The 27,844-nt window shown below is 45.4% G+C and overlaps 1 protein-coding gene across 1 annotated transcript in view; it reads left to right on the top strand.

Annotated features, from left to right (window-relative positions):
• The window catches only part of Nsd2 (nuclear receptor binding SET domain protein 2), a 67,643-nt gene that overhangs the window by 20,654 nt on the left and 19,145 nt on the right, over window positions 1-27,844 (top strand). The window contains 7 exon segments of the mRNA XM_090343924.1: window positions 6,392-6,558; window positions 7,022-7,501; window positions 11,221-11,346; window positions 11,348-11,366; window positions 16,304-16,419; window positions 20,246-20,327; window positions 21,342-21,466. Coding sequence (XP_090200050.1) covers window positions 6,392-6,558; window positions 7,022-7,501; window positions 11,221-11,346; window positions 11,348-11,366; window positions 16,304-16,419; window positions 20,246-20,327; window positions 21,342-21,466 — 1,115 coding nt within the window.

The following is a 27,844-nucleotide window of genomic DNA, read 5'->3' as shown; positions in this document are numbered from 1 at the left end:
TTTTCTGTGTATGTGGTACCAAGGAATCAAATCCAGGTCTTTGTGCACTCTACCATTGGACCAAACTCCTGGCCCCCTAATATTATTTTTTTTCTAATGGCTATAGAATTCATTGTGTATTGGTACCATGTTTTTGGTATTCACTCATCTATTGTAGAGCCTTTGATCAGCTAATGATTTTTTAATCATATATATAGTTGTGTAAGGGTGGTTTTCTTTGTGATATTTCCATACTGGCATACAATGATGTGCCTCGTCAACTCACCTCCTCTGTCATGTATTTAATTTTATCAAGGGGTTTTTACAAGAGAATTTTACATATGTGTATGTGTGTGTATATGTGTGTGTATACTATAATTTTTTGTCACTATCAGGGTTTGAACTCAGCATTGTACTTAGTTTTGTTTTCTTGGCTGGCATTGCACTCCTCTAGCCTTGCATATAGAATCTCATGGACTTTTCTGGCCAGCCTGTTTCAAATGAATATGTTTCCTTTCATCTTCCTTTTCTTCATTCTATTATTGTTATTATTGTTGTTGCTGCTGTTGCTGCTGTTGTTATTATTACTATTATTTTCCAGTCCTGAGGCTTGAGCTCAGGGCCTGGGCACTGTCCTTAGATACTTTTTGCTCAAGGCTAGTGTTCTGCCACTTGAGCCACAGTGCCACTGCTGGCTTTTTCTGTGTATGTGGTACTGAGGACTCGAACCCTTTGTGCATGCTAGGGTGAGCACTCTACCACTAGACTATGTTTTCACCCCTCTTTCTTTTTTAAGTAGGGTCTCAATATGTAGTCCAGGATGGTCTTAAAGTGACTACATTTGAGTCTGGAAACTATATATAATTTTGGGGGGATTGGGCATATGGAAAGTGGGAGGAAAATGTGTGTGTGGAGTAACAATGTTTGACAAGAAATGTGTAGCCAGGCATGGTGGCTCATACCTATAATCCTAGCTACTCGGGAGACTGAGATCTGAGGATCTCCGTTCAAAACCAGCCAGGTACAAAAGAACGCAAGACTCTTTATCTCCAGTTAACCACCAGAAAACCAGAAGTGGTGCTGTGGCTTAAGGGGTAGGGTGGTAGCCTTGACCTGAAGAGCTCAGGGATAGAGTCCAAGCCTCATGACCGACCAGAAAAAATATATTTACTACCTTACACATGTAACTGTAACCCCTCTGTATATCACCCAGACAATAAAATTTAAAAAGAAAAAAATGCTGGGATTTGATTTGCAAACGATGAAATGTGAAGTACAGAATTAGGACTGTGCACATTGCTACTTGACCTATGTACCTCCAGAAGTGTGAGCATCTAAAGCCATGGCCAGACTCAACTGACATTTGGGCCCAGTATGTCTGGCCCATCAGCCTTGTGTGGCCCTTGTTACCTGTGTGCATGAAGGTGGTGTGCACCCTGATCTTTAGCTAGAGGCTTGAGCACTTGCAGGGACAGTGCTTCCTCTCACTTGGGCCTGAGTCCCTAATGCTATCTATCACATGTCTCGTGGCTAGCCAGGACTCTTTGTCTGGCTGTGGAACAGGTGGTTGTGAGGAATAAGGTCTTCGTCAGGAGGATACAACAGTATCTCCTGACAGTCACAGACTGGGAGGGCCTGGGTTCAAGATGAGGAACCAAATGCTCTGCCTGTGTCCTGGCCTGGCCTCTCGTCCTATAGATTGCTGCGCCTCTGTTGGGGGCTGGGGTATAGATGGGCTCCTTAGGACTTGCAGCAGGAAGGGAGCCTCTGGCCTGAGTTCATCCATCTCCCTGGGAGACTTTGGATGTCTTTGCTTTGTCAGAATGAGGGGAATTGCTCCCCAACGTGTGGCAGAAGCTCTAAATGTGCTTCAAAGCATCTGGACTGAAGAGAAGAGCTGGATGACTAGCATCTGGTCCCTCTTGGATGGGGTGAACCTGTAGGTGTCACCCGCAGCCTGGTCTAGGAGTATATGTATTTGTGTGTATGTGACAAGTTGCTCCTTTCTCAACCATCTAAAATGGTGTCTGCATGGTATATCACCATGTCTTTTCTCCTGTTTTTGAGAAGCTGTGTTAATATTTTCCCATTGGGATAATGGGTTTGCCACTTCTTTTGTTCTGCCAACTGGGCTTTACCATTCTTAGGGCTTAGTGCTCCCCGGAGAAAGAATGCCCACATGATGATCCATGTGCTTTGCTCCTCAGGGAACTCTGTGGCCTTTTGTCCCTGTGTTCGGTTCTTCTCCAGATACCGTCCTTATGGAATCTCTCGCTTCCTGGAGCTCTGGCTGAGAAAGCCTTGTCTTGGTATGGTCCGTTCTGTGTGCATGATCAGCTGTTGTTAACCCAGCAAGCTTCCCCAAATCTGGAGAGACTGAAGCTCAGCTTGGCTCAGCATGCCAGGGCCACTTTGTCTGCTGAGCTGTGAAGGAGAGGCAAGAGCACAATACACAGGAGGCCAGGTTTTCCTAGAAGATGTATAGGTAGTGTAAAGTGTCAGTGACAGGCATTGTCAGGGATTGGCACAGGAAGAAAGTCTTACTGATAAATGACACTGAGATAACTAGTTATATGATAAAATGAAATAGGAAGGTATTTACCTCTTACTTGGACCAATCTTTTAATTTAATTTTATTGTTGGGGTGATATACAGAGGGGTTGCAGTTATATTCATCAAGTAGTGGGTACATTACTGTGTGTGTGTGTCTGTGTGGTGGGGCTTGAACTCTGTGCCTGAGTGCTGTCCCTGTGCTCTTCAGCTCAAAGCTACCTCCCTATCCCTTGAGCTACAGCACCATTTCTGGTTTTCTAGTGATTAGCTGGAGATGAGAATCTCACGGTCTTTAGGTCATTATTGCCTGAGCCAGCTGGCTTCAAACTGAGACCCTCAGATCTCAGCTTCATGAGTAGCTAGGATTACAGGTATGAGCCACAGTGCCTGGTGGTACTTTACTTCTTGAACATTGTTACTCCTTCCCATGTTTTCTCTTACTTTCCCTCCTCCCACCCCCCTGTCCTTCTTAGGAAGCTCAAGGCTAGCACTCTACCACATGGTCCACAGCTCCAGTTCTGGCTTCTTCTGTGTGGATGGTACCAAGGAATCAAACAGAGGGCTTCATGCATGGTAGACAAACTCCTGGCCTGCCATCTTTTTTTTTGTCTTTGCCAGCACTGGGTCTTGAATTCAGGTCCTGCGCACTGTCCTTGGACTTTCTCAAGGCTAGATCTTTGTATGTGATACCAAGGAATCAAACCTGGGTCTTAGTGCATGCTGGGCAAGCACTCTACCTTTAGGCCAAACTCCAGCCCTCTCTTTTCTTTTCCTTTCCTTTTCCTCTTCTCCTCCTCTTCCTCCTCCTCCTCCTCCTTTTTTAATTGTGTTTTATTGTCGGGGTAATGTGTAGAGGGGTTATAGTTACATTTGTCAGGTAGTGGGTACATTACTTCGTGAACATTAATGCTCCTTCTTGTGTTTTTGTCCTCTTTTCCCTCTCCCCACCCCCTTCCTCCAGTTTGTGTGCCCCCGCTCCTCTCTGTGCCAGTATTGGGGCTTGAATCAATTGAGGGCCAGAGCACTAGTCTTTATCTTTTTCTACTACTTGAACCATGCCATAGAGTTTAGCTTTTTGCTGATTGATCAAAGATAAGAATCTCCTGAAGTTTTCTGCTAGGTCTAGGGTTTTTTTTTGTTGTTGTTGTTGTTTCGTTTTGTTTTTGGTCAGTATTGAGGCTTGAACTCTTAGCTCTTCAGCTCAAGGCTAGTGTTCTACCACTTTGAGCCATAGCACCACTTCTGGTTTTCTGGTGTTTAATTGGAGTAAGAGTCTCATGGACTTTTGTGCTCTGGTTTTGAACTGTAATCCTCAGATCTCAGCCTGCTGAGTAGCTAGGATTCGAGGTATTAAAAGAAAAAAAAAAAAAAGAAATTGATAGCCATTTCTTTTCCTGTGTTCTCTTCTTAGAAATCCCATGTGCTTCTCCATTGGGAGTCTATTCTGTTTTGCCAAGTCTGCCTAGCGTGCGCGTGTTCTCTCCCCCCCTTCTCTGTCTCTTCTCTCTCTTCCTCCCCCCCCCTTTTTTTTTTTTTTTGCCAATCCTGGGCTTGAGCTCAGGGCCTGAGCACTGTCCTTGGACTTTCTCAAGGCTAGAGCTCTACCACTTGAGCCTCAGCACCACTTTGGCTTTTTTTTTCTATGTATGTGGGACCAAGGAATCAAACCCAGGTCTTCATGCATGCCAGGCAAGCACGCTGCCACTAGGCCCTGCTTAGCACTTTCTGTGTCTTTGAACTCAATTTGTGCAGGAGGTCCTGGGTCCTTGTACTTACTGCCTGTGTGTGAGGGCACCGCACTGAGAATCGCAGAGCATGAGGGGTTGGGGTGCCACTTTTGCTTTAGCAGTTACACTAGTCTCTGAAAGAAGTAATATAGAGGTTTTTCTTCTGGACACTTAGGTGCTGGAGGTGGTCTCCTTTCCTTTTCTTTTTTTGAAGTCAGTGTTGCATACAAGGAGACAGGAGCTGGAGATCTCTCTTCTTGGCACAGAGAATTTGTCCTTTTAACTGGCTCAGCTGTGTTCTAACCTTCATTTAACCTGAGATGGATATGGTACCCTCTTGGCTTTTGAGGCCAGCTATCTCTTTCATCATTCAGGTTCTTTCTGGATGCATTGAGGAGTAGCTGCTTCTTGCAGCTGAGTGTGAGAGCCACAGACATTTGAGGGCTTTCGTTGTGGTACCAGTTGCTCTTGGCATTGGTGGGTTTTCTTACCCCAGGAGCCAGTCTTGGTAGGTGGGGCTGGGATATCATGCTATTTCTGCCCCTTTATAGCAGTCATGCCTTTAATATTGAATGCCCTTTTATAACATTTCCCGCCCCCCACTTTTTTTTTTTTTTTTTTGGCGGGTCATGCAGCTTGCATACTCTGGGCCTGGGTGCTGTCCCTGAGCTCTTCAGCTCAAGGCTACTTCCCTACTCCTTGAGCCTCAGCCCCACTTCCCATTTTCTAGTGGTTAATTTAGAGGTAAGAGTCTCATGTTCTTTAGTGCCCGATCTGGCTTTGAACTGCAGTCCTCAGATATCAGCTTCCTGAAAAGCTAGGATTACAGGTGTGAACCACCACGCCGGGTTTCCCTTTCCTATTTCTTGTTGGTCATGGGACTTGAGCTCTGGGCATGGATGCTGTTGCTGAACTCTTCAGTTCAAGGCTAGAGCTCTACCAGTTGGTGGCTTTTTCTGTGTAAATGATACCAAGGAATTGAACCCAGGGCCTTTTGCGTGCTAGGCAAGCACTCTGCCACTAGGCCATGCTCCTGGCTTGCTTGCCTTTTTTTTTTTTTTTAAATCATGATTACTAGTGACCAAAGCAGTTATAATTCCATAAGTCAGGTGATGAGGATGATGCTTCTTGATTAATGCATGTAACATCTTGAGGACCTCTAGAGGGAAAAGATGGAGTACCTTGAGTTGATTTGTTATTTTTTCTTTTAATTAATTTTTTATTGTTGGGATGATGTACAGAGGGATTGCAGTTACGTTCATCAAGTAGTGGGTACTTTACCTTGAGTTGATTTCTTTCCTAGTTAGCTTCACGTCTTCTAAGAGTCTAGGTCGGTGAATTTCCTTCTTGAGCATAGAGCTTGATAGAGGAAAGTATATATTATAGGATTTGAGTTGGACTCACACCTGTAATTCCGGGTCTTGAGGCTGAGCAAAAAAGCTCAGGCAGCACCTGGGAACTCAGTTCAAACTCTAGAACTGTGTGTGTGTGTGTGTGTGTGTGTGTGTGCACGCGCCCGCGCTCCTCTGTGTCTTGTGTGTGTCTGTGTGCGTGTGTGCGCATATGCTCAAAGTTAGGATTCATTTTATGATTGAGAAAATGAAATTCTGGGCTAGGAGTTTGGCCTAATGGTAGAGTGCTTACCTAGCATGCAAGAAGACCCGTGTTTGATTCTTCTTTGATGCCACATACATAAGGGAAAAAAAGGCGGAAGTGGTGCTGTGGCTCAAGTGGTAGAGCTCTAGCCTTGAGAAAGCCTAGGAACAGTGCTCAGGCCCTGAGCTCAAGCCCAGGACTGGGGGAAAAAAAAGAAAAAGAAAAAAAATGAAATTCAGCTGGAAGCCAGTGGCTCACGCCTATAATCATAGCTACTCAGGAGGTTGAGATCTAAGCATCATGGTTCAAAGCCAGATTCTTATCTCCAATTCACCACCAGAAAACCGGACGTGGCGCTGTGGCTCCATGTGGTAGAGTGCTCTCCTTGAGCTGAAGAGCTCCGGGACAGGGCCCAGGCCCAGAGTTCAAGCCTCATGACCAACAAAAAAGGAAATGAAATCCAGTTTTTTTTTAAGTAAAACAACTTTCATCCTGGATTCTAATATTATGTTTTAACATTTTATTTTCAAAATTAGGTCAGAAAAAGAGTGCCCGCCAATATCATGTGCAGTTCTTTGGTGATGCTCCAGAAAGAGCATGGATATTTGAGAAGAGCCTTGTAGCCTTTGAAGGCGAAGGGCAGTTTGAAAAATTATGCCAGGAAAGTGCCAAGCAGGCTCCCACAAAAGCTGAGAAAATTAAGGTAATAGCTTTTCTTTGGTGAATTTTTAGACTAGAATATTAATTTTTATGACTTATGCTATTTGTGTTGAATTAAAATAGTTGTTTAAAATGGTATATCTGCCATTTCACTTTTGCCCCAAGTATGCTATACTTTCAATGCTACAACTATTTGTATGGACAATTTACTTTTTTTTTTTTTAACTAATTTTACGATTTTATGAAGTTAGTTGTCTCCTCACATATCTTTATATATACATAGATTGCAGTAGTTAATCTGAATATATATTTTATTTAAATCTGTGCTATATACATACATACACACTTGCAGGCGTGTATCTATATATACATATTCATTGGCTCTCCTTTGGTGATTTATTGTTTGTTTTTTTTTTATTTCTAAATGTATCTGAAGATGTAAAAATGTCCTCTAAATGAGTTAAATTTTGTTTGTATAATGAAATTCCCTATTTTTTTCTATTTAGCTATTGAAACCTATTTCAGGGAAATTGAGGTCCCAGTGGGAAATGGGCATTGTCCAGGCAGAAGAAGCTGCAAGCATGTCAGTAGAAGAGCGGAAAGCCAAATTCACCTTCCTCTATGTGGGGGGTCAGCTGCGCCTCAACCCTCAAGTAGCTAAGGAGGCTGGCATTGCTGCAGAGCCTTTGGCAGATGTGGCCGATTCCTCAGAGGCCATTGAAGAAGCTGCTGCTGAACCCAGGTCTGTGAGCGAAGGTGTGCCTGTGAAGAGGAGGCGAAGAGGCAAAAGATCCAGCTCTGCAGAGAACCAGGAGGGTGACCCAGGCACAGAAAAGAGCACCCCTCAAAAGGTGGCAGAGGCTGACCCCAAAAGAGGAGTCGGCTCACCTCCAGGAAGGAAAAAGGCCACGCCCTCTGCCCCGCGGAGCAGGAGGGGAGATGCAGCATCCCGGTTTCTGGTTTTCTGTCAGAAGCACAGGGATGAGGTTAGTACTCAGATGCCATTGTTTCCACTTGGTGGGACTCGTCATGGGTACATTTTAGATTTAAATTCTGTTAGGAAATACTATTCTGACTCTTGGAAACGAAGGCACTTGCTTGTCTTTGTACTTCTGAGTTCCTACCTGCTTCCCCTCAAGTGGCTAAAGAGATAGCAGCTGTAGGAAGTGAGTTTCTGTGGGTTACCTTGGCGTCCGCTCTGGCAGCATTTTCTCTAGCAGGATGCTGGCTCCAGAGCTCCTGGTTTGGAGCAGGTTCCTGTATAAGCTGAGGACGTCTGTGGCAGCACTGCGTCTTTGGAAGGTGTATTTCCAAAGATACATGTGCCAATCCCAGGGCCTGCACTGTAGGTCTGGAAGCTGCCCCAGAGCTGCTTTTGCTCAAGGCTTAGTGCTCTGCCACTTGGGCCATACTTAGCTCCATCAAAGAGCGTGGGCTGGGCGTTGGTCGCTGACACCTGTAATCTGAGGATCACGGGTGAGAGCCAGCTAAGGAAGCAAACTCTGTGAGACGCTTACCTCCAATTAGCTACCACAAAACTGGAAGTAGAGCTGTGGCTCAAAGTGGCAGAGTGCTAGCCTTGAGGAACATGATCTCAGGGACAATGAGCAGGCCCTGAGTTTAAGCCCTATCTATGACCAACCAAGAAAAAAAAAAAAAAAAAGGGTCGAGAATGTGGCTTGGGGGTTAGAGTGTTTGACTAGCATGCATGAGGCTAGTAGGTCAGTGTTTAAAGCATGCATATATTCTTAATTATTTTCATAAGATACATGATTTGCTGGTACATAGGAAAGGCTCAGTTTCATCATGAGAAGTTGAACTTACCCATTTTGGGTCATGTAACTTACTTGAAGTGAATGGGTTATAGGCTAGGACTTAAAAGCCTTTTTATTTTGCTTTCTTGGGAATTTTCTGTCCAGAAGTCTAAATCCAGTTAGTGATTAAAGGTATCAATTAGAAATAGGTCTGGAGGCTGGGAGTTTGGTCTAGTGGCAGAGTGTTTGCCTAGCATTCATGAAGATCTGGGTTTGATTCCTTGGTACCACATACCAGAAAAAGCTGGAATGCTGCAGTTCAATAGTTAGAGCTCTAGCCCCAGGATTGATTAAAAAAAAAAAGAAAAAGAAGTAACAAGACTTTATCTCTTCTAATAACTGGAGGACTGTGGTCTTAGACCAGCTCTGGGCAAACGTTCCAGGGAGACCCAGACTGAAAATAAGTGAAAGCGAAAATAGAACCATGTGGCTTTGTTTTGTCATCAAGGTAGTCTTCCTGTGTAGTCCAAGATGCCTCTGCGTCTTACCTCTGCCACCAGAAGACAGTTCTGTACTTTCTAATAAAAGTATAGAGGGACTTTCTTCTTCCCCTTCCCTCCCCCTTTCTTCCCCTCCTTTCCCCCTCCTCCCCCTCCTCTCTCTCCTCCCCCTCCTTTCTTCATTCTTCCTCTCTCCTTCCTTCTGCCTCCTTCTCCCCTTCCCCCTTTTCTCTCTTCTTCCTCTTCCCCTTTCTCTTCCTCTCTCTCCTCTCATTCCCTCCTCCCCCTCCTCCCCCCTCCTCTCTCCTCTCTCCTCTCTTCCTTCCCCTCCTCCCTCTCCTCCTCTTCCTCCCTCTCTTCCCCTCTCCCCCTCGTCCAGCCCTGAGCACTGTCCTTGGGCTTTCATAAGGCTTGCGCCTTGAACCACAGCACCACTGCCAGCTTGTTTCTATGAATGTGGTACCAAGGAATCAAGGGGTAGGGTGATAGCCTTGAGCTGAAGAGCTCAGAGATGGTGCCCAGGCCCAGAGTTGAAGTCCCATCACATACACACACGGCTGGGAGTTTAGTGGTAGAGTGTTTGCCTAGCATGCACAAAGACCTGGGTTCGATTCCTCAGTACCACATACATAGAAAAAAGCCAGAAATGGTGCTGTGGCTCAAGTGGTAGAGCTCTAGCTTTGAGAAAACCCAAGGACAGTGCTCAGGCCCTGAGTCCAAGCCCAGGACTGGCAGGGTGGGGGCGGGTGGAGTATTGCTTGGCCCCTGAGAACCACTGAATGTGGGGAGCTTCTTGGGAGTTAAGAAAAGGGCCAAGATAGTAATTAATTTTTTTTAATTTTTAACTTTTTATTTTTATTTTTTTGCCAGTCCTGGGGTTTAAACAAAGGACCTGGGCACTGTGTTGAGTTTTCTCAAGGCTAGTGCTCTACCACTTCTGGCTTTTTTCAGTGTATGTGTTACCAAGGACTGAACTCAGGGCTTCATGTATGCTAGGCAAGCATTCTACCACTAGTTCACACTCCTGGCCCACATTAGATTGTTGTTGGTGGCTTTTTTGTTTTAAAATATAATTTTATTATTATTAAGGTGTTGTACAGAGGGCTTACCCTTCCATAAATTAGGTAATGAATACAATTCCTTTTAGACAATGTCACCCATCTTGTCCTTGCCTAAGAGTTCCATAGTATTGTTTTGTTTGTTATTTTTGGGGGGAGGGGGGCTGGTCATGGGACTTGAACTTGGCCTGGGCGTTGTCTCTGAGCTCTTCAGTTCAAGGTTACCATCCTCACCCCTTGAGCCACAGCCCCGCTTCTGGTTTTCTAGTTAATTGGAGATAAGACTCTTACAGACTGGTGACCAGGAGTTTGGCCTAGTGATAGAGTGCTTGCCTAGCATGCATGAAGACTGTGTTCGATTCCTCATTACCACATACATAGAAAAAGGCAGAATTGGCACTGTGGCTTAAAGTGGTAGAGTTCTAGCCTTGAGAACAGTGCTACTAAAATTAAAAAGGCCCTGAGTTCAAGTCCCCAGACTGGCTCTGAATTGTAATCCTCAGATCTCAGCCTCCTGAGTAGCTGGGATAACAGATGTGAGCCGCCACACCCAGCTGTTTTTTTTATTTTTCTTAGTCATGGGGCTTGAACTCAGGACCTGGGCACTGTTTTTTTGAGCTTTTTCATGCAAGTCTAGTGTAGTGCTCTTCCACTTTGAGCTACAGCGCTACTTCGGATTTTCTGGTATTTAATTGGTGATCATTGTCTCGTAGACTTTCCTGAATGTGCTGGCTCTGAACTGGTTCTCAGATCTCAGCCTCTTGAGTAGTGAGTTTATTTTTAAAAATAAATGGATAAATATAATTTTATTAAGGTATTATGTGAGATATTAAGGTGACCATTTAATAATTCAGGCAATGCTTGCCTTTCTCTTTTGGACAGTGTCACCCCTTCCTTTGTTTCCCTCAATTTCCATCTACCCTTCCCTCAATTTGTATCTGCCCACGGTTACAAGATGAAGAAGATGATGATGATAATGATGATGATGACGATTGTTTTGGTCATGGGACTTGAACTCAGGGCCTGGGCCTTTCCTTAAGCTATTTTGCTCAAGGCTAGACCACTTTGAGCCACAGATCCACTTCTGGTTTTCTCTTGGGTAATTGGAGATAAGAATTTTACAGACTTTGCTTGCCAAGGCTGGCTCTGAATCTTGAACTTCAGGTCTCAGCCTCCTAATTAGCTAAGATTGAGGATGTGAGCCACCAGTACCTGGATATAGTTCACTTTTTTCTTTTCTTTTATTTTTGCCTGTTGTGGCTTGAGCTCAGGGTCTGATTCTCATCCATTCCTTTCAGTATTCTCACCCAGCCCTTTTTTCCTCACTTTTCTTAATTTTGTAGAATATATATTGATTTTTTAATATTTTTTTTAACTTTTTGCCATTTAAAAGGTAGTTGCGGAGCACCCAGATGCTGCAGGTGAGGAGATTGAAGAGCTGCTTGGATCCCAGTGGAACATGCTCAATGAGAAGCAGAAGGCACGCTATAATACCAAGTTCGCCCTAGTGACCGTCGTCTCAGTGTGAAGAAGACTCTGGTAAACCCACAACTGTGATGTGTCAATGGATGTGTGGAGGGTAGACACTTGCCAGAATGCATGTGGTCATACCCAGCGATTGGTATTGTCTGTATCTGGTCATCCTCGCTGAAGGAGTTGTGTAGAAGAGAATGGAAGCTTAGATGGATAGGTCAGGCCTGTGACCCACACCCACTGCTGCTCTGCCCTTACAAAGGTGCCTCCTCCACAAATAGGAAGCTCTGGGTTTGGCATGGCAGTGTTTGGTCTAATTACTTGAGAAATTGTAGATCTTAAATTGGGTATCCTTTGGTTCATCTAGACGTTGTTTATAGAAGTACTTGTCCAGGAGTTTGGCCTAGTGGTAGAGTGCTTGCCTAAGATGCACAAAGACCCGGGTTCAATTCCTCGCTTCCACATACATAGAGAAAAGCTAGAAGTGGTGCTGAGGCTCAAGTGGTAGAGCTCTAGCCTTGAGAAAGTCCAAGGACGGTGCTCAAGCCCTGAGTTTAAGCCCAGGACTGGCAAAAAAAAAAAATATGTATATAGATCTATCTATCTAGAAGTGCTACTTAGCTTTGGGCAATGTCAAGGTGAGAGACACAATGCTGTAGGACTTAGAAAGCATAGTGATTAGGTTTGTGATCGCTGTGGGCTTGACCAAACCACTTGTGGAAAATTGCCATTTTAATGTAAAAATAGGTATTAAAAATATACCCTAAGTGCTGGTATAGTGGCTTGTGCCTGCGATCCCAGCTACTCAAGAGGCAGTGATTAGGAAGGTTGTGGTCTAGGTCAGCCTGGGCAAAAGCTTGAGAGACTATTTGAAAAATTAGAGCAAAAAGGTCTGGGGGCATGACTCAAGTGTTAGAGTACCTGCCTAATAAGTACACCACTAAAAGGAAAATAAAACCTAAGGGCCGGGAGTGTGGCCTAGACGTAGAATGCTTGCCTAGCATGCACGAAGCCCTGGGTTTGATTCCTCCTCCGTACCACATACTTAGAAAAAAGCCAAAAGTGGTGCTGGTGCTAAAGAGGTAGAGCTCTAGCCTTGAGGAGTTTCAGGCCCTGAGGTTAAGCCCTAGAATGAGCAGAAAAGAAAAGAAAACCTAAGAAATAGCAACAGCAGCCCCTGTGTCTTTCAAGAGTGGTTGTTGGTGTCTGGAGTGGCCTAAGACTTTGAAGACCCAGAGGAATGGACGGTGAGCGCCTGCCTGAGCCACCTCCCTTGGGAGCACTCCCGAGCTTGCTGCAGCTTGTGCACCTGGGCCCTGATTCAGGCGTTGTAAAGCGCTTCACCACCTCATGTTCATGTTGAGTTTTGTTCAAATCCTCTAATTTAAAATAGCATGGATGCTTAGGATACACGGATTTTTCTTTTAAAGGCAAGGGCACTCACCCCCGATCAGTACAGTAAATCTAGGAAGGCTGGCCAGGAGTTTGGCCTATTGGTAGAGTGTTCGCCTAGCATGGGTTCAGGTGCTCAGTACCACATACACAGAAAAAGCTGGCAGTGGCCCTGTGGTTCAGGTGGTAGAGTGGTAGGCTTGAGGAAAAGAAGCTCAGCAACAGTGCCTAGGCCCTGAGTTCAAGCCCCAGGACTGCCCTCCCTACCCCCCAAAAACTACAAAGGTATTTCTTTTTAATGGTTGGTATATTTTAAAAAGAGCCAAGCATTCCTGAAGCCATGTCAGTTTCCCTAAAAACAAAAATCTGAATTTGACTGTGGGTATCACATTTGGCACTGATGCTAAGATAGGAAGACGTCCACTGTCACACAGTGGTGGCTTGAGCCCTCACCTCTAGGCAGCCCTGCTGCTAACTACAGAGGCACTGTGTTGTCTGTCTGTCTCACTGCTCCGTTGTCCTTCCACTGTTGGGAAGCCAGATGTCTTACTTCTTCTTTTCTTTTTTTGAGCTGGTCATGGGGCTTCAACTCAGGGCTTGGGCGCTGTTCGCCTACTTTTTTTGCTCAAGGTTGGTGTTCTGCCATTTGAGCCACAGCTGTACTCTTAGCATTTTGGTGCTTAGTTGGATATGAGACTCATGGGCTTTCCTACTCATGCTGGCTCTGAACTGTGATATTCCTGAGTAGCTGGGGTTACAGATGTGAGGCATTGGTGTCTGGAATACATGTTGCTTATTCTCTCCTTCACTCTTTCTTTCCTTCTTTCTTTGCTTCTCTCTTCCTCCTTCTCTTTCTCTCTCTGTCTCTCACCCCTTCCCCTTTCCCTCCCTCTCTCTCTCTCTCCCTCCCTCTCTCCCTCCCTCTCTCCCTCTCTCCCTCTCTCCTCCTCCCTCTCTCCCTCTCTCCCTCTCTCCCTCTCTCCCTCTCTCCCTCTCTCCCTCTCTCTCTCTCTCTCTCTCTCTCTCTCTCTCTCTCTCTCTCTCTCCTCTCTCCCTCTCTCTCTCTCTCCCTCTCTCCCTCTCCCTCTCTCCCTCCCTCCCTCTCTCTCTCTCTCCCTCTCTCCCTCTCTCCCTCTCTCCCTCCCTCCCTCTCCCTCTCTCCCTCCCTCTCTCTCTCTCTCCCTCCCTCCCTCCCTCCCTCCCTCCCTCCCTCCCTCTCTCCCTCTCTCTCTCTCTCTCTCTCTCTCTCTCTCTCTCTCTCTCTCTCTCTCTCTCTCCCCCCCCCCCCTGGGCCTGAGCCCTGTCACTGAGCTCTTTAGATTGAGGCTACTGTACTTACCCTTGCGCCATAGCCCTACTTGCCCTTGTCTAGTGATTGATTAGAGATAATAGTCCCACATTCTGTAATGCCTGGGCAAGCTTTGAACCATTATCTCAGCGTCCTAAGTAGCTAGGATTACAGGTGTGAGCCACCGCACCTGGCCATGTTGCTTATTTTACTTATTTAGTTAGTTATTTTGGTGGATCATGGGGTTTGAACTGCCTGGGTGCTGTCCCTGAGCTCTTCAGCTCAAGGCTACCGCCCTACCCTTGAGCCAAGCCCTATTTCCCATTTTCTAGAGGTTAATTGGAAATAAGAGTCTCAGGTCCTTTAGTGCCCGGGCTGGCTTTGAACCTTGATCCTCAGATCTCGGCCTCCCGAGTAGCTAGGATGACAGGCGTGAGCCACCATGTGGCTTCATGTTGCTTATTTCCATGTGGCGGCTTGCCCCACCACCCTGAGTGAAAGGACAATCTCAGAAAAGGGTGTACCTTCGGAAAGGACTAAGAATGATGTTGTGGTGGGGAGTCTGAGGCTCCCCAGTGAATGGGAGCACAGAACTGATGAGGGAAAACAAATGATGATGATCTGGTGCGTCTGCTGAGCACCTCAAGTACAGGCGGAGCAGGCCTCTTTCCTGGCTGGCTTTCCACTGTGATCCCAGCCTCCTGAGCAGCTAAGATTACAGGTTTGAGCCACCAGCACCTGGCCAGGATTAGTACTTAAAAACAATTGCAGGTTCAATTAATTATCTAAAATTTACACTTTTGCCTTCCATGTTATTTTTTCTAGTTCAGTGTTATTTGAACACCTTGTTGTGGGTTTAGAGGATTATGGCAAACCAAGGAATCCCGTACAGAAACCCTAATTTTTTAGATGTAAATGTTGTATTGCTTCTTTTTGTTGTTGTTGTTTTTGGGAAGGGGTCAAGCTGCTTTATTGAGGGATGGAGAGAGGAAAGGAGTTGTAAAGTCTCCAAAGACAGCAAACTGGCATCCTTCCCGAACCCGTGGTCTGGAAAAGTATATTGCTTCTTAAAATAGTTAAAGGAACTGGGTGTCTGTGGCTCTCACCTGTAATCCTTGCTACTCAGGAAACTGAAATCTTAGGATTATAGTTGGAAAGCCATTCCAGGCAGGAAAGTCTGTGAACCTCTTATTTCCAACTAACCATCAAAAGGCACAGCTCAAGTGATAGAGTGCTAGCTTTGAGCAAAAAAGCTCAAGGATAGCACATAGGCCCTTAGTTCTGAGTTCAAGCCCCAGGACATGCACCGGGGCGGGGGGCGGGGAGAAACAGTTAAGTTGTGCTCTTCCAGCACGTTGCCTTCGGTCTGGGTACTTGAGAGGTAGATATCAGCAGGACAGGCTAACCTGGGCAAAAAGTGAAAAGCCCATCTTGACCAGTAGGTGGGGTAGTAGTCCATGCCTAGCACCCTAACCTCTTTGGAAATGTAAGTAGTATAATCACCATTTAAGCTGGCCCATAGCAAAAATGTGAAAAACCCTACCCCAAAATAGTCCAAAGTAGAAAGAGCTGCCCAGCTCAAACCCCAAAGAAGTTTACCTGAAATTCCAGCAGCTGCCGGGCGCGGTGGCTCACGCCTGGAATCCTAGCTACTCAGGAGGCTGAGATCGGAGGGTTGCGGTTCAAAGCCAGCCCAAGCACCAAAGTCCATGAGACTCTTACCTCCAGTTAACCACCAGACACCTGGAAGTGGCACTGTGGCTCAAGGGGTAGGGTTGTAGCCTTGGACTGAAGAGCTCAGGGACAAGAATATTAAAGCCCCATGAAAAACAACAAAAAAAGAAAAAGAAAATGGAAGTGGTTTGTGAATGCTCTCTTGGAACCAATGATTGATCCTATTTTTTGCTGTTCCATAACTTCTGTTCTTATATATTTTTTTCTTTCTTTTTTGGGTTGGTCGTGGTGCTTGAACTCTGTCTGGGCCTGGGTGCTGTCCCCAAGCTCTTCAGTTTAAGACTCTCGCCCTGCCCCTGGACCTGGGCCAGGACCCGTTCCCGGCAACTACATTTAAACTTAATGAACTTAACGCTATAGTATGTCAAAGTAAAACCATGCTAAGTACCATTGTAATAATAACTGGATTATACAGAGTCTTTTGTCCCTGTGAAGAAATTTCATACAATAAACATAAGCCTGGAAATGAGCAGAGTGGCTGGGCACATCTGTACTGCTTGTACAGCAAGTGTGAAGCTGTATTGCTGCACTGGAAAGTAGCAAGTGTAGTGTTTTTCATGTGTTTTCCACCTCCACTCCCTATTTCAAGGTAATGTAAATGGAAAAAAAAGAAATCACACAAAGAGGACAGAGGACCTTCCAGAAGATGTTGATGAGGATACACCCAGGAAAAGACTCAGGATAGACAAGCACAGTCTTCGGAAGGTAATTGCCTTTCAGGTTTGCCTGCGCCATAAGAACACTTGCGTGTAATTTTTGTGACCCAGAAAAGAGGCAGACAGAGGTTCTGAAGGTTCATCCCAAGGTGCTGTTAGCATTCTCCTTGAGAGCCTGTGGCTCTCCTCACGAGGGATCACACAAAATAGCCAAGAGTACAGCACCTACCTCTGTACCTTACAATTGCAATTAAAAACAAATTTAAATGTTATACAAAGAAAAGCGCTTATCTTCATTCTCGGTCGCTTGAAAATATTAGCATCCAAATGCTTTGCCATTTAGGTTGGATAAACGTAGGCTAGGAGGGTAGAACTCAGTAGAAGAGCAGAAGTTTGGCTAGCTTGCACAGCCCCTAGATTCAATCCCCAATGCTGGGGGGGAAAAGTCTGTAGGGCTTACATTTTGCAAATAATGAGGAAACGTGAAATATATAGTATGGGACCAGGAGTGTGGCCTAGTGGTGGAGTGCTTGCCTAGCATGCACCAAGACCCCAGTTTGTTTCCTCGATATCATATACATAGAAAAGTCAGAAGTGGTGCTGTGGCTCAAGGGGTAGAGCGCTAGCCTTGAGAAAGCCCAGGGACAGTGCTCAGGCCCTGAGTTCAGGCCCCAGGACTGGCAAAATAAATAAATAATAAAGAAAAAATATGTATTATGATACTTCAATGAAAGTAGCTGCAGAATCCATTGGAAACAAAATCATGGTCTTGTTCACTCACTGAGAATCCTAGTCAGACAGAGTCAGCAGCACTGATGTGACAACCATGGGACAGCACAGGACAGATAGAAGTGCAGTGCAGGCCTTAAGCCTGTGGCCTCTCCTCAGCATGTGGCATCTGCATGGAGCTACCAGAGAAATGGGTGTGGTGTCTACCAGGTAGTGTTCAGACATGTAGTGAACGTGGACCTTTTCCAGGCACCGTGTACTTCACCTTTTTCAGGTTTCTGCTTCACTTTTCTGTAAACAGAATTTAAATAGACTTTGTACCTTGTATTTGAATTTACATTCAGAAATAATTCTAAAAGATAGCGTGATGCTATCTTTCACTAATTTGCCTTTGTTATTTTGTTTTACTTCAAGGAATAGAAAATAAATCTCATGTATTCAAGTACTATTGAAGTATAGCTATATATGCACCATATATATTATATATAAAATTCATTTATTTGCTCGTCCTGAGACTTAAACTCAGGACCTGAGCACTGCCTTGGGCTTTCTCAAGGTTAGAGCTCTACCACGTGAGCCACTTCTTGCTTTTTTTCTACATAAGTGGTATCAAGAAATCAAACCCGGGTCTTAGTGCATGCAAGGCAAGCACTCTACCACTAAACTATGAGCTGGGTGGGGGGGGGTGGGGGGGGGTCATGGGGCTTCAACTCTGGGCCTGGGCACGGTCCCTGAGCTCTTCAGCTCAAGGCCCTACCTCTTGAGCCTCAGCCCCACTTGTCATTTTCTTAGTGGTTATTTGGAGATAAGAGTCTCAAGAACTTTAGCCGGGAGTTTGGCCTAGTGGTAGAGTGCTTACCTAGCATGCACTTAGTTCAAGTCCTCAGTACCACTTACATAGAAAAGCTGGAAGTGGCACTATGGTCCAAGTGGCAAAGTGGTAGCCTTCAGGAAAGCCCATGGACAGTGCTCAGGTCCTGAGTTCAGTCCCCACAACTGGCAAAAAAAAAAAAAAAAAAAAAATCTCAGGGACTTTAGTGTTTGGGCTGGCTTTGAACCTCTATCCTCACATCTCAACCTCAGCCTCGTAAGTAGCTAGAATTACAGGTGTGAGCCACCATTCCTGGCTCCAAGGCTGCGACAGCTCTACTACTTGAGCCACAGTTTTACTTACGTCTGTTTCTCATCTCCCCCCTCCTCCCCCAAGTCCTGGGGACTGAACTCAGGGCCTGAGCACTGTCCTTGGGCTTGCTACTGTTCCACCACTTGAGCCTCAGCACCACTTCCAGCCTTTTCTGTGTATGTGGCACCTAGGAATCAAACCTGGGTCTTCATGCATGCTACACAAGCCCTCTACCACTAGGCCAAACTCCCGGCCTTCTTACATCTTTCTTTGCTCATTAATTGTAGAGCAGAGTTTCAGAGACATTTCTTGCCAGACTGGTTTTAAACTGTAATCCTCAGATCTCAGGCTCTGATTGCAGGTGTGAGCCACTGGCATCTGGTTGTGTGTGTTAATTCTTCCTGCTGCGTGTGTGGTTTAAGGTAACAGACTCTTGCATTATTTGACTGACCAACAAAGTATTCTGGGACACTTGCCGTTAGCAGTTGGTGTTCTTTGTCTGATAGTACCATCGTTAAGCGTGGTAAGGTCCACAGTGGGTCACCAGAGCTTAGAGATACTAGGAAAAAGATTCTTGTTGATATCACTTGTGAAAAGCCATGAATTATAAAGCTAAGGGACAGTGTCCAGGTCCCAGTTCTGGCACGCATGTGGGTGTACACACACACACACACACACACACACACACACACACACACACAGAATATCACTTCTGGTTATTGATTGTTAAAACAGCCTTTTATCAGCAATTGTCTTGGTTGTTTTGAAATTTTTTATATAAACGATATTCCTGAATATATGTGACCTTGACCACTTGGAATATTAAAGTTCACAAGAATTAGGTAGAAGGGCCAGGAGTGTGGCCTCGCATACATGAAGACCCAGGTTTACTTCTCGCTACTACATATAGAATAGGCTGAGAGTGGTGCTGAGGCTCAAGTAGTAGAGCTCTAGCCTTGAGAAACCCCAAGGGCAATGCTCAGACCCTGAGTTCAAGCCCCAGAACTGGCACCAAAAAAAAAAAAAAAAAGTGGAAATGTTTTTATTAACAATGTAGCAAATAGTATACTATAAAAAACTATCTTTTCTGGTATGGTTTTTATGAAACAGCCACATTGCATATAATTCCTAATCTGTAATTTCTCCTCCTTCTTCTCCCTCCCCACTTCTCTTCTCTTCCCTTCTCTTCTCCCCCCACCACCCCCACCCCCTCCTTGCCCCGTGGCTTCAATTCAAGACCTAGGGAGTGTCCCTGAACTTCTTTTGCTCAAGGCTAATCAGGACTCTACCACTTGAGCCACAGCGCCACTTCTGTTTATGTGGTACTGAGGAATCGAACCCAGGGTTTCATGAATGCTACGCAAGCACTGTACCACTAAGCCACATTCCCAGCCCTGTGAAGTATGCTTTATTAATGGTTTTTGTTTGTAAGGCAAATCTGGGGTTTCAGAATTGGAAATCCTCAGTGCAGTGAGACATACTAGTAACGTTGACATTGACTTATTAGCAGGACTGGCTTCTCTGACTTTTACCCTGCTTTGGATTCAGTGGAAAGTTCAGATAATCTGGAATGTAACCCATGACATATCTTGAGAGACTGCCAGAAGATCTTGACAAGATCTTGTCTGGTCCACCTTCTTGACAGTGATAAGAGCAAGAGATGGGAAAAGAAATCAGTCTAGCTCCTCAAGAGGCTGAGATCTGAGGATTGCAGTTCAAAGTCAGTCAGAGCAGGAAAAGTCCGTGAGACTCTTATCTCCAGTTTACAATCAGAATGCTGTAAGTGGAGCTGTGGCTCAGGTGGTAAAGGGTTAACCTTAAGCCAAAACTCTCAGGAACTGCACATACAGAAAGAACAGTCCATCGGGTGAAAATAATACTAAGATAAGGCAGCTGGGCCACTTGCATGTGGAGATATATCACAGAATTTTGTTGTGAACATTTTCAGAAACTATTTTCACATTAGAAGAAAGTTTTTGTTTTCCTTATTTTTTTCTCCCTCCCCCCTCCCACTTAATAACAGAGAGAGACGAGCACGGACAAAACAGCCAGAACAAGCTCTTATAAGGCCGTAGAGACAGCCTCCTCTTTCAAGAGCCAGGCAGGTAATGTGTGGTCGGGCTCCTCCCTCACTCCCTCACTCCCTCCCTCCCTCCCTCCCTGGAGCCAGGTGCATGAACAGGGTGACCAGGCCAGGCCTAGGGGAAAGGGTCAGGGAGAAGGAAACGACTAAGTTAGAGCCGAGGACAAGGAAAGAAAGCCTTATGGAATTGAAAAGCAAACATTTTAATAGGTAACCATCAGGTCTCAGTCAAATTTAAATAAAATTACTGCCTGTTGACTTGTTTTCAACTTGAAATTTTACTGCTCAAGGTTCTTACTTGAGGCACCAGTTGTACCTTCCACCTGACTCTAGCATCCTGGTGTTCTATGCTGGCAGCTAAAAGTCACACTGACTGGTTGTTTCTATCAAAAAGACTAACTTACAACATGGAAAATAGCTATTCAGAGATAAGGAGGAATATAAAAGATAAAAGGAGGAATCCTACCCTTTGACTTTCTCACAAAGTATCTTATTGAACTGAGCTGTCTGATAGTTTAGCAGAGCAAGCTGGCGTATCGCTTAAGAAGAACGAGCAGCAGGGTTTGGGGTGCTGGGATGAATCGCGGGAGGAACTGGTTTCCTTATTGCATGAGGTGCTAGGTTGGTTTTTAGAAATCAGCTGATTGCTCACTTTTTTTCAAATTAGTCAATTTAAGCACCTGATTATACAAAAGGATTATTTTTTAAAATATAGTAGAGGTATTATTGCATTTTTTCCAAAGTGTTTTAGAAGTTTTGTGCTAATTTTCTTTTTATGGGTCAAATGCATCTGGAATTTGCCTCAGCATATTCCAGCAAGGGCTGTGGAGCCCTGTGTGTGTGACAGGACCCGCCCTGGCCCTGGCTTGACTGTGTAGGGAACCAGGTGACAAGGACAAAGAATTCCATTCTTAGTGTGACAGAGGAACCCAGAGTATCCATCTTTTGGTCTTATTTGAGGGGAAATTTAAATCAGTAAATAAGATGAGGGTTTAACATTTCAAACTTTACTTTATAAAACAAAATTATTTTACAGCAACGAAAAATCTGTCTGATGCATGCAAACCATTGAAGAAACGAAATCGGGCTTCCACAGCAGCATCTTCAGCTCTTGGGTTTAACAAAAGTTCATCTCCTTCTGCATCCTTAACTGAGAATGAGGTAAACTAATGATAATGATACCATGGCGTTTCTCTGAAGGCCATTAGCTACCAAGCTTGCAGTGTGAGTGAAAAATAGACTTCAGAAGCATAGCATTGGTGTCCCCATAGGTGCAGGTGAGTTTTAGATCTTCCTGTCTGAAGGCTGTCACATGGGGCCAAATAGCATACCTGTTTGTGTGTGTGTGAACACATGGGATATAAGTACATGCACACAGCAAATGCGCAAACGTGCATGTGTCCTTCAGTCTTGATGGAGTTCTGTTGTTTAAGCAGCCTGTTGTGAACTAGTCTTGTCTGCAGCCCACACACTGTATTTTCTCATAACAAAGGAAGCCTGCACTGCTTCTGACAGGACATGCCATGTTGGCTAGGCTGGCACTGCTCACCATGTGTCCACACCAGAAGGGATGAGGGCTCACGAGTGTACAGAGAAGCCAGAGGTTTCTTCATCTTGCATCCAAATTTGATTCCTCTGAGTTCTGGCATGTCTCAGGGTCCTGACTATGGAGTCAGGTCAGAGCTGCCACGCACCACCCCCTGAAATACACCATGAAGAGAACAGTAGAGCCGGGCGCTGGTGGTTCAAGCCTGTTATCCTGGCTACTCAGGAGGCTGAGATCTGAGGATCAAGATCCAAAGCCAGCCTGGGCACAAAAGTCCGTGAGACTGTTATCTACAATTAACCTCTAGAAAACCTGGAAGTGGCAAAGTGGCGCTGTAGCTCAAGTGGTAGGTAGAATGCTAGCCTTGAGCTGAAGGGCTCGGGGACAGTGCCCAGGCCAAGTTGAAGCCCCACAGCTGACCAGAAATAAGAACAATAGAGAAGCTGTTACTACCACCATGGTAACATGCCATCCAGATGGCCTTGCCCAGCCTCCTGCCATTGCCAGAGACAGCACAGAATGGCCACAGAATACAGGAACAAGGCTTGTTGTCGTTGTTCAGAAGTAGTTTGGGTTTCCTAATTTTAGTGACGATGTTCATAGAGCTTATTTTTAAAATTCCTTACTGTGTTGAGTCTGGTGATTGTTTTTCTCATGGTAGCGGTTCTCTCACGGTAGAGGTTCTGTTTTTCTAGTATAATCTTGACCCTTATTGGACCTGGTTAGTGAGGCAAAGACTGAACAGGGCCCCCTTTCAGCTGTTGGGGCAGAGGTAGCATTTTGGCATGGCCTCTGCCATGGTTCCCCCTCGGCCAGGGAACCCGGAGGCTTCAGATGCTTGCTCCTTGAAGAAGACGGAGCCTTGCAGCTTGTGAGGACTAGGGACTCAAGTGTCTGGTGGGATGTCCAAAGCACTCCCTGGCTCACCACTCTGAACCTAGTGACAGTGTGAACATAGACTGCCCCTCCATGGGATAGAGTCACAGGGTGAGCACATGTGGGCTGTGGCTGGCTTCAGGTGGCTGTGTAGATAGCTCAGTCTCTCTCACCTTTGGACAGACTCAGTTCTCCACTGAGCATCCAGCCAGAAGCTCACTGAAACATAAAAAGGCAGATTTTATAGAAATTATTTTTTCTTTTAACTTGCCTTGTTCAAGTGTTAGCATCCTAGAAAATGAAATGGAATACCAGGCACAGTGGCTCACACCTGTCATCGTAGCTACTCAGAAGGCTGAGATCTGAGGATCCAGGTTCAAAGCCAGCCTGGGCACAGAAGGACCTGAGACTCTTGTCTCCAATTAACCTCTAGAAAAGGGGAGGTGGGACTTGACTCCCCACTATGTCTGTAGTCTTGTCAAGCTGAAGAGCTCAGGGACAGCGCCCAGGCCAAGTCCAAGCCCCATGACCCACCAAAAAAAAAACAAAAAACCATGAAATGGAAGGTGATCTGCAGCTCTGCCTAAGAATATTAAAAATGATAGGTTTCTGTTCTTAGGCCCTTTCATGACGGATGGATGGATGGACAGAGAGAAACATAGATGTAGATATCTCTAAATTTTTGTGTGCGTTGGTGTTGGGAGCAGACCCCAGGGCCTTGGGCATCCATGCTAGATAAGTCATCCCTCACTGAGCCGCATCCCTGTTCTTATAAGGGTTTTTTTTTTTAATTGAATTTTTCTTGCCTCATATACTGGTTCACTTTCTGGCTGATACTTGTACTCTTGCTGAGAGAGTTGGGGGGAGATAGTGGTGGGCAGGGTGGAGGAGGACAATGAATTGTTGAATGACACAGTGAGCTGAGGGTGGAATGCTGTAGTGACCCAGTGGGAGCTTGGGCCCAGGCTGAATTCCGTGAGGTGACTTAGACAAAGCATTTTCTATTTCTAATCACTGGACTTTATTGGTTTTAATTCTTTAAAACTTCAGAGACAGATGATTATGTACATTTATTTATACCATATAGGAAGTACATTCAGTTCCCAGACCCTCCTACATTTTGAAGGTGACATATCCTACCTTGTGCACTCTGCTCTTCATTATTTAAATTAAATTAGTAGGCCTTCTCCATTAGACCACTTTTATGTGACTTATATTAATCTTCCATTGGAGTTTATTTTTACAGAATCCGACTGCTAATTAAAACACTTTAGGTGAACAGATAGTCTTGTCTAGTACTTAACCTCAGTGAGAGTTTACAGATGTACAATGCCAAGTGCTTGCTGACACACACAGCACAGTGTCGTGATAGAAAAATTCCCTGGAGACTGCTGGTCCCAGTTCTGATGTAAGAATTGCTGTTTGGGGCTCAGATTGCCCCCTCATGTGGGTCACTTACCTTTGCATGTTTATATTTCTTCTTCTTGCCAAACTTGACGGAAAGAAATGAAGGTATTTTTTTTTGAAGGATTGGTGTCACAAGATATTTGAGGTCATGTTGTGGTTTAAATACTTTAAAAATGTTTGTGATAAGTGAATTTATATTGGAATGATTACTACGTGCTATCACATTGCCCCATGAAGAGACTAGATTAAAATGACACACTTGCATGACAAAGGCCTGTGAAGGAATTGATGTGATTTAAGTGTTTTGTAACTTCATTTCTTGTTCCCTTAGTAGAGCAAATTCTTATTTTTTTCGCCTTCACTGGTAACAGCTTTTATGGGAGCCCACATCAGTCAAGTTGGACTTGAACTCAGCCGCCCTGTACCGCACTTAGAATGATGTAATTACCCAAGATGTCTGCCGCAGGTGGTGTATCGTCGTACACACTAAGGGACATTGCTTTCACAGTCATTTTATGGAAGATGTGTGACAATCTGTTTTTATTGGTATTAATAAACACATACAATGAAGAAAACAGATAACAAATTATAAGACCAAGGTAAGATACCTAATCAAAGCATTTAATCACACCCATCTCATGATAGAAACACATTCATATTCCAGTGATCAGCATAGATTTCAGGTGGGAAGGAGGCCCTTCAGAGCCGTGGCAGGATGCCACATTGAAGGAGCACTCCTGTTTGAGGCCATTTTTCCTCCAGTTCATTACTTACTGAATTTTTATGGAGAAATGTCAACATCTGTTCTTTCAGAAACAAAGAACAAACAGCACACATTGAAAGGTCCTCGTCAACTATTCTCATTGCCAATGAAATGTATTCAGTACTGTAGATATTAAACTACTCTCCAACATAAAAGGCAGGAAGAGTTTTGGATCTGTCCTTTTTTACCAAACACTTTTATTATGACACTAGACACAGTAAATTTTTAGGAAAAAAACACCATTTACAGTCCTGTTGGAAGCACTCAGCTCTTGCTCAGATGACTGCTGTCTAGGGGACACCTAGGTTACCGTGAGTGGCTTTGTAGACACCTGGAGCAAGGCTGCCCAGGTGTCCCATGTCTGTTTGTGCCACACACGGCTCCACATGACTTGTCCTAGCTGTCCTCGACACACTCCTCAGATGTGTTCTGCCTGTGTGAAAGTGTCTGTTCCAGCACCTTCCAAGGACTCCAGGGCTCTATGTGACAGCAGTGGTATGACAATAAAGTAATAAAGTCATCATCCCTTTTTAATCTAAAAGTATACATGTTGCTTTGGCATGAAGAGTGATCCTCTTGATTACATCGTTCATGTGGAAATTACATAAACCCAGAGGCGGCAGAGGCCTGGGTGGTCTGTGTGACGCTGTAGGGTGCTGGCCTGTGTCGCTGGGGGCCCCAGTGAGTTGCCCCCCTGGCTCTGCTCAGAGGTAGTGGGAGACGTGGTGCAGACGCGTTCTAGGAGCTAAGTTGTGATATCCCTGTAGGACACAAGAGAGCAGGAGGGTCCCTTCAACACTCTCAAAATCTCACTGAATTCAAAATTGAGGCGGGGAATAAAAAACTGATGGCCTATAAATGGTCCTGGCTCAGGAAGTCTCCAAAGCAAAGATGCCAGTTTGGGATACTTTGAAATGACTGCATGAGGAGTTTTGAGTGCGTGGCCGTGTGTACAGATGCTCTCATCACGAGTCAGCCAGGGCACAGCTGTTTGTCTCCTAGAGGAGGGGGTGAGGGTCCATGCCACCGCATAGGGTCTGCCTCAGCCTAGAGCAGATGGCTCACAAGGGGAGCAGGTGTGGGGATCGGGGAGCACTCCTCAGTTGAGGAGAGGTGTCACCCCCCTTGGGGGAGGGGTGGGGATAGAGGCAGGATTCCTACTCTGCTGTGAGGGCCAGTCCTGTGTGTGGCAGCGTTCGTCAGAAGGCGGCAGTAGAGCTCTAGGTTGAAGCAGCAGCTTGTCTGCATTATGCTGCAGACCTACCATGGGATTCCTTAGTTCCTACAGACGTCCACATAGAGCCCATGGGTAGCCAGCCACACAGCTGTTGGAACTAATGCTGTGGAACGAGGTTCAGTCCTCCATGCAGAGGAGCGTTCTCATGACCCCTCCAACTTCCTTTGCCCTTCCTCACCAGTGGAGGGAGTGCTCTTACGTAAAGTGAAGCATCCCAGAGAGGAACATGTCTGAATAGTAAGAGTGTGAGCCCTCGGCTGCCCCAGAGCGACACCTGTCATGCACATGCTGGAACAGAGGCCGGGGCGCGGGGCCTGGAAGCCTTCAGGTGCTTCTGACACTCCCTGCTCCACCTGGACTCCTGCCTCCCAGCAGCTTTCCTTCACAGGTGACGAAAAGCAAGGGTCACCTTTCCCTCGTGACACTTTTAGGTATAGGTGCAACTCAAGAATCTAGTGCTTAATTCATCTAGTCCATCTGTGTTTCCTAACTAAAATAACTCCCATGCGTTTAAGAGGATGTCCCTGGAAACCAAGAACCCTAAGCAAAACTTCCAAGGAAGCCAAACTGTCTAAGACCTCAGGCAGAGGGGCCCTGGGTGATGCATGCGGGAATCTGCCTCTTAAGCAGGGGCAGCTCACTCCTTGTATGGGATAGAGGCCGTAGTCTGTGGTCTGATTTCTGGGATATTGTCTGAGTAACTCACACAGAAGCACAGGACAACTTAAGTCAGGGTCCTTGGGGATTAGAGGTCAGATGAGGCTGGCAGAACATACTAGAGAGAACGCCGGAGAAAACAAAGTTGAAACTCCTGATGGCACGTCTGTAACTACCACACTGTTCTCGATGCCTGTGGGCATGGCCAGGTGACAGGTGGTGACTGCCTGCCACCTGCAGCTCTGTGGCAGGAATGCCTCACAAAGAGGAACTCACTGTATTTTAGCATTCAGTGACCTAATTGTGCACAACTGCAGTGACTGGGTCAGGGCTTCACAGCCTGGCAGGGGTGGTGCTGATCTGAGCTGCTGTCCATCCTCCAGTGTGGATGTGCAGCCCTCTCCCTGCCTGAGCAGGACCAGGAGCTTCCGGGGAGCAGTCTGTTGCTGGCCCCAGGTACCATGTGTGGGTCTGAACTGTCCACGTGAAGGCCAGATGAAGCCAAGGTTCCCCTGTCTAGTGGGAGATGAGCATAGGACCATTAAGATGGACGTAGCAAGCCAGCTTCCTTTCTCAGTCCCAGCACAGAGGAGCCACACGTTCTCCAGTTAGCCCTTTGCACTGCCGGCCCATTTAGGTCCTGCGGTGAAGGTTGGCCTCTCTGTGGGACTCTGTGAAGGGCACAGTATATGATGCTTCAGAAAATCAGTAGTTGAATTACCTCCATTTTTAAAAAACTAGAAACAGTTTGCAAAGGATTGCTGTTTATCTTTTAGGTTAGAAGTCTAAATAAATTGTCCTTTGCTGGAGGAATGATATACTACTCTGCACAAAAGGGCTTTCCTTATGCGTCTTACTGATGTCTAAAGCTTTTTGCTTTTGTTTTTAAGAAATATACTTGATTCCTGTCTATTTTAGGACTTTTGGAGAAATGATACTGATTGTGATTTTTTTTCAGGAACTAATTTTTTTTTTCAGGTGTAAAACAAATTGTATTACCTAAAATAGAGATTTTACTAATTTTGTCTGCTTGTGAAGAAAAATGGACTTTCC

This window comes from Megascapheus bottae, chromosome 13, assembly GCF_031878675.1.
Source record: "Megascapheus bottae isolate mThoBot1 chromosome 13, mThoBot2.hap1, whole genome shotgun sequence".
Taxonomy (NCBI): Eukaryota; Metazoa; Chordata; class Mammalia; order Rodentia; family Geomyidae; genus Megascapheus; species Megascapheus bottae.
Note: the sequence above shows the minus strand (reverse complement) of the source record. Positions and strands in the feature narration are given on the sequence as shown.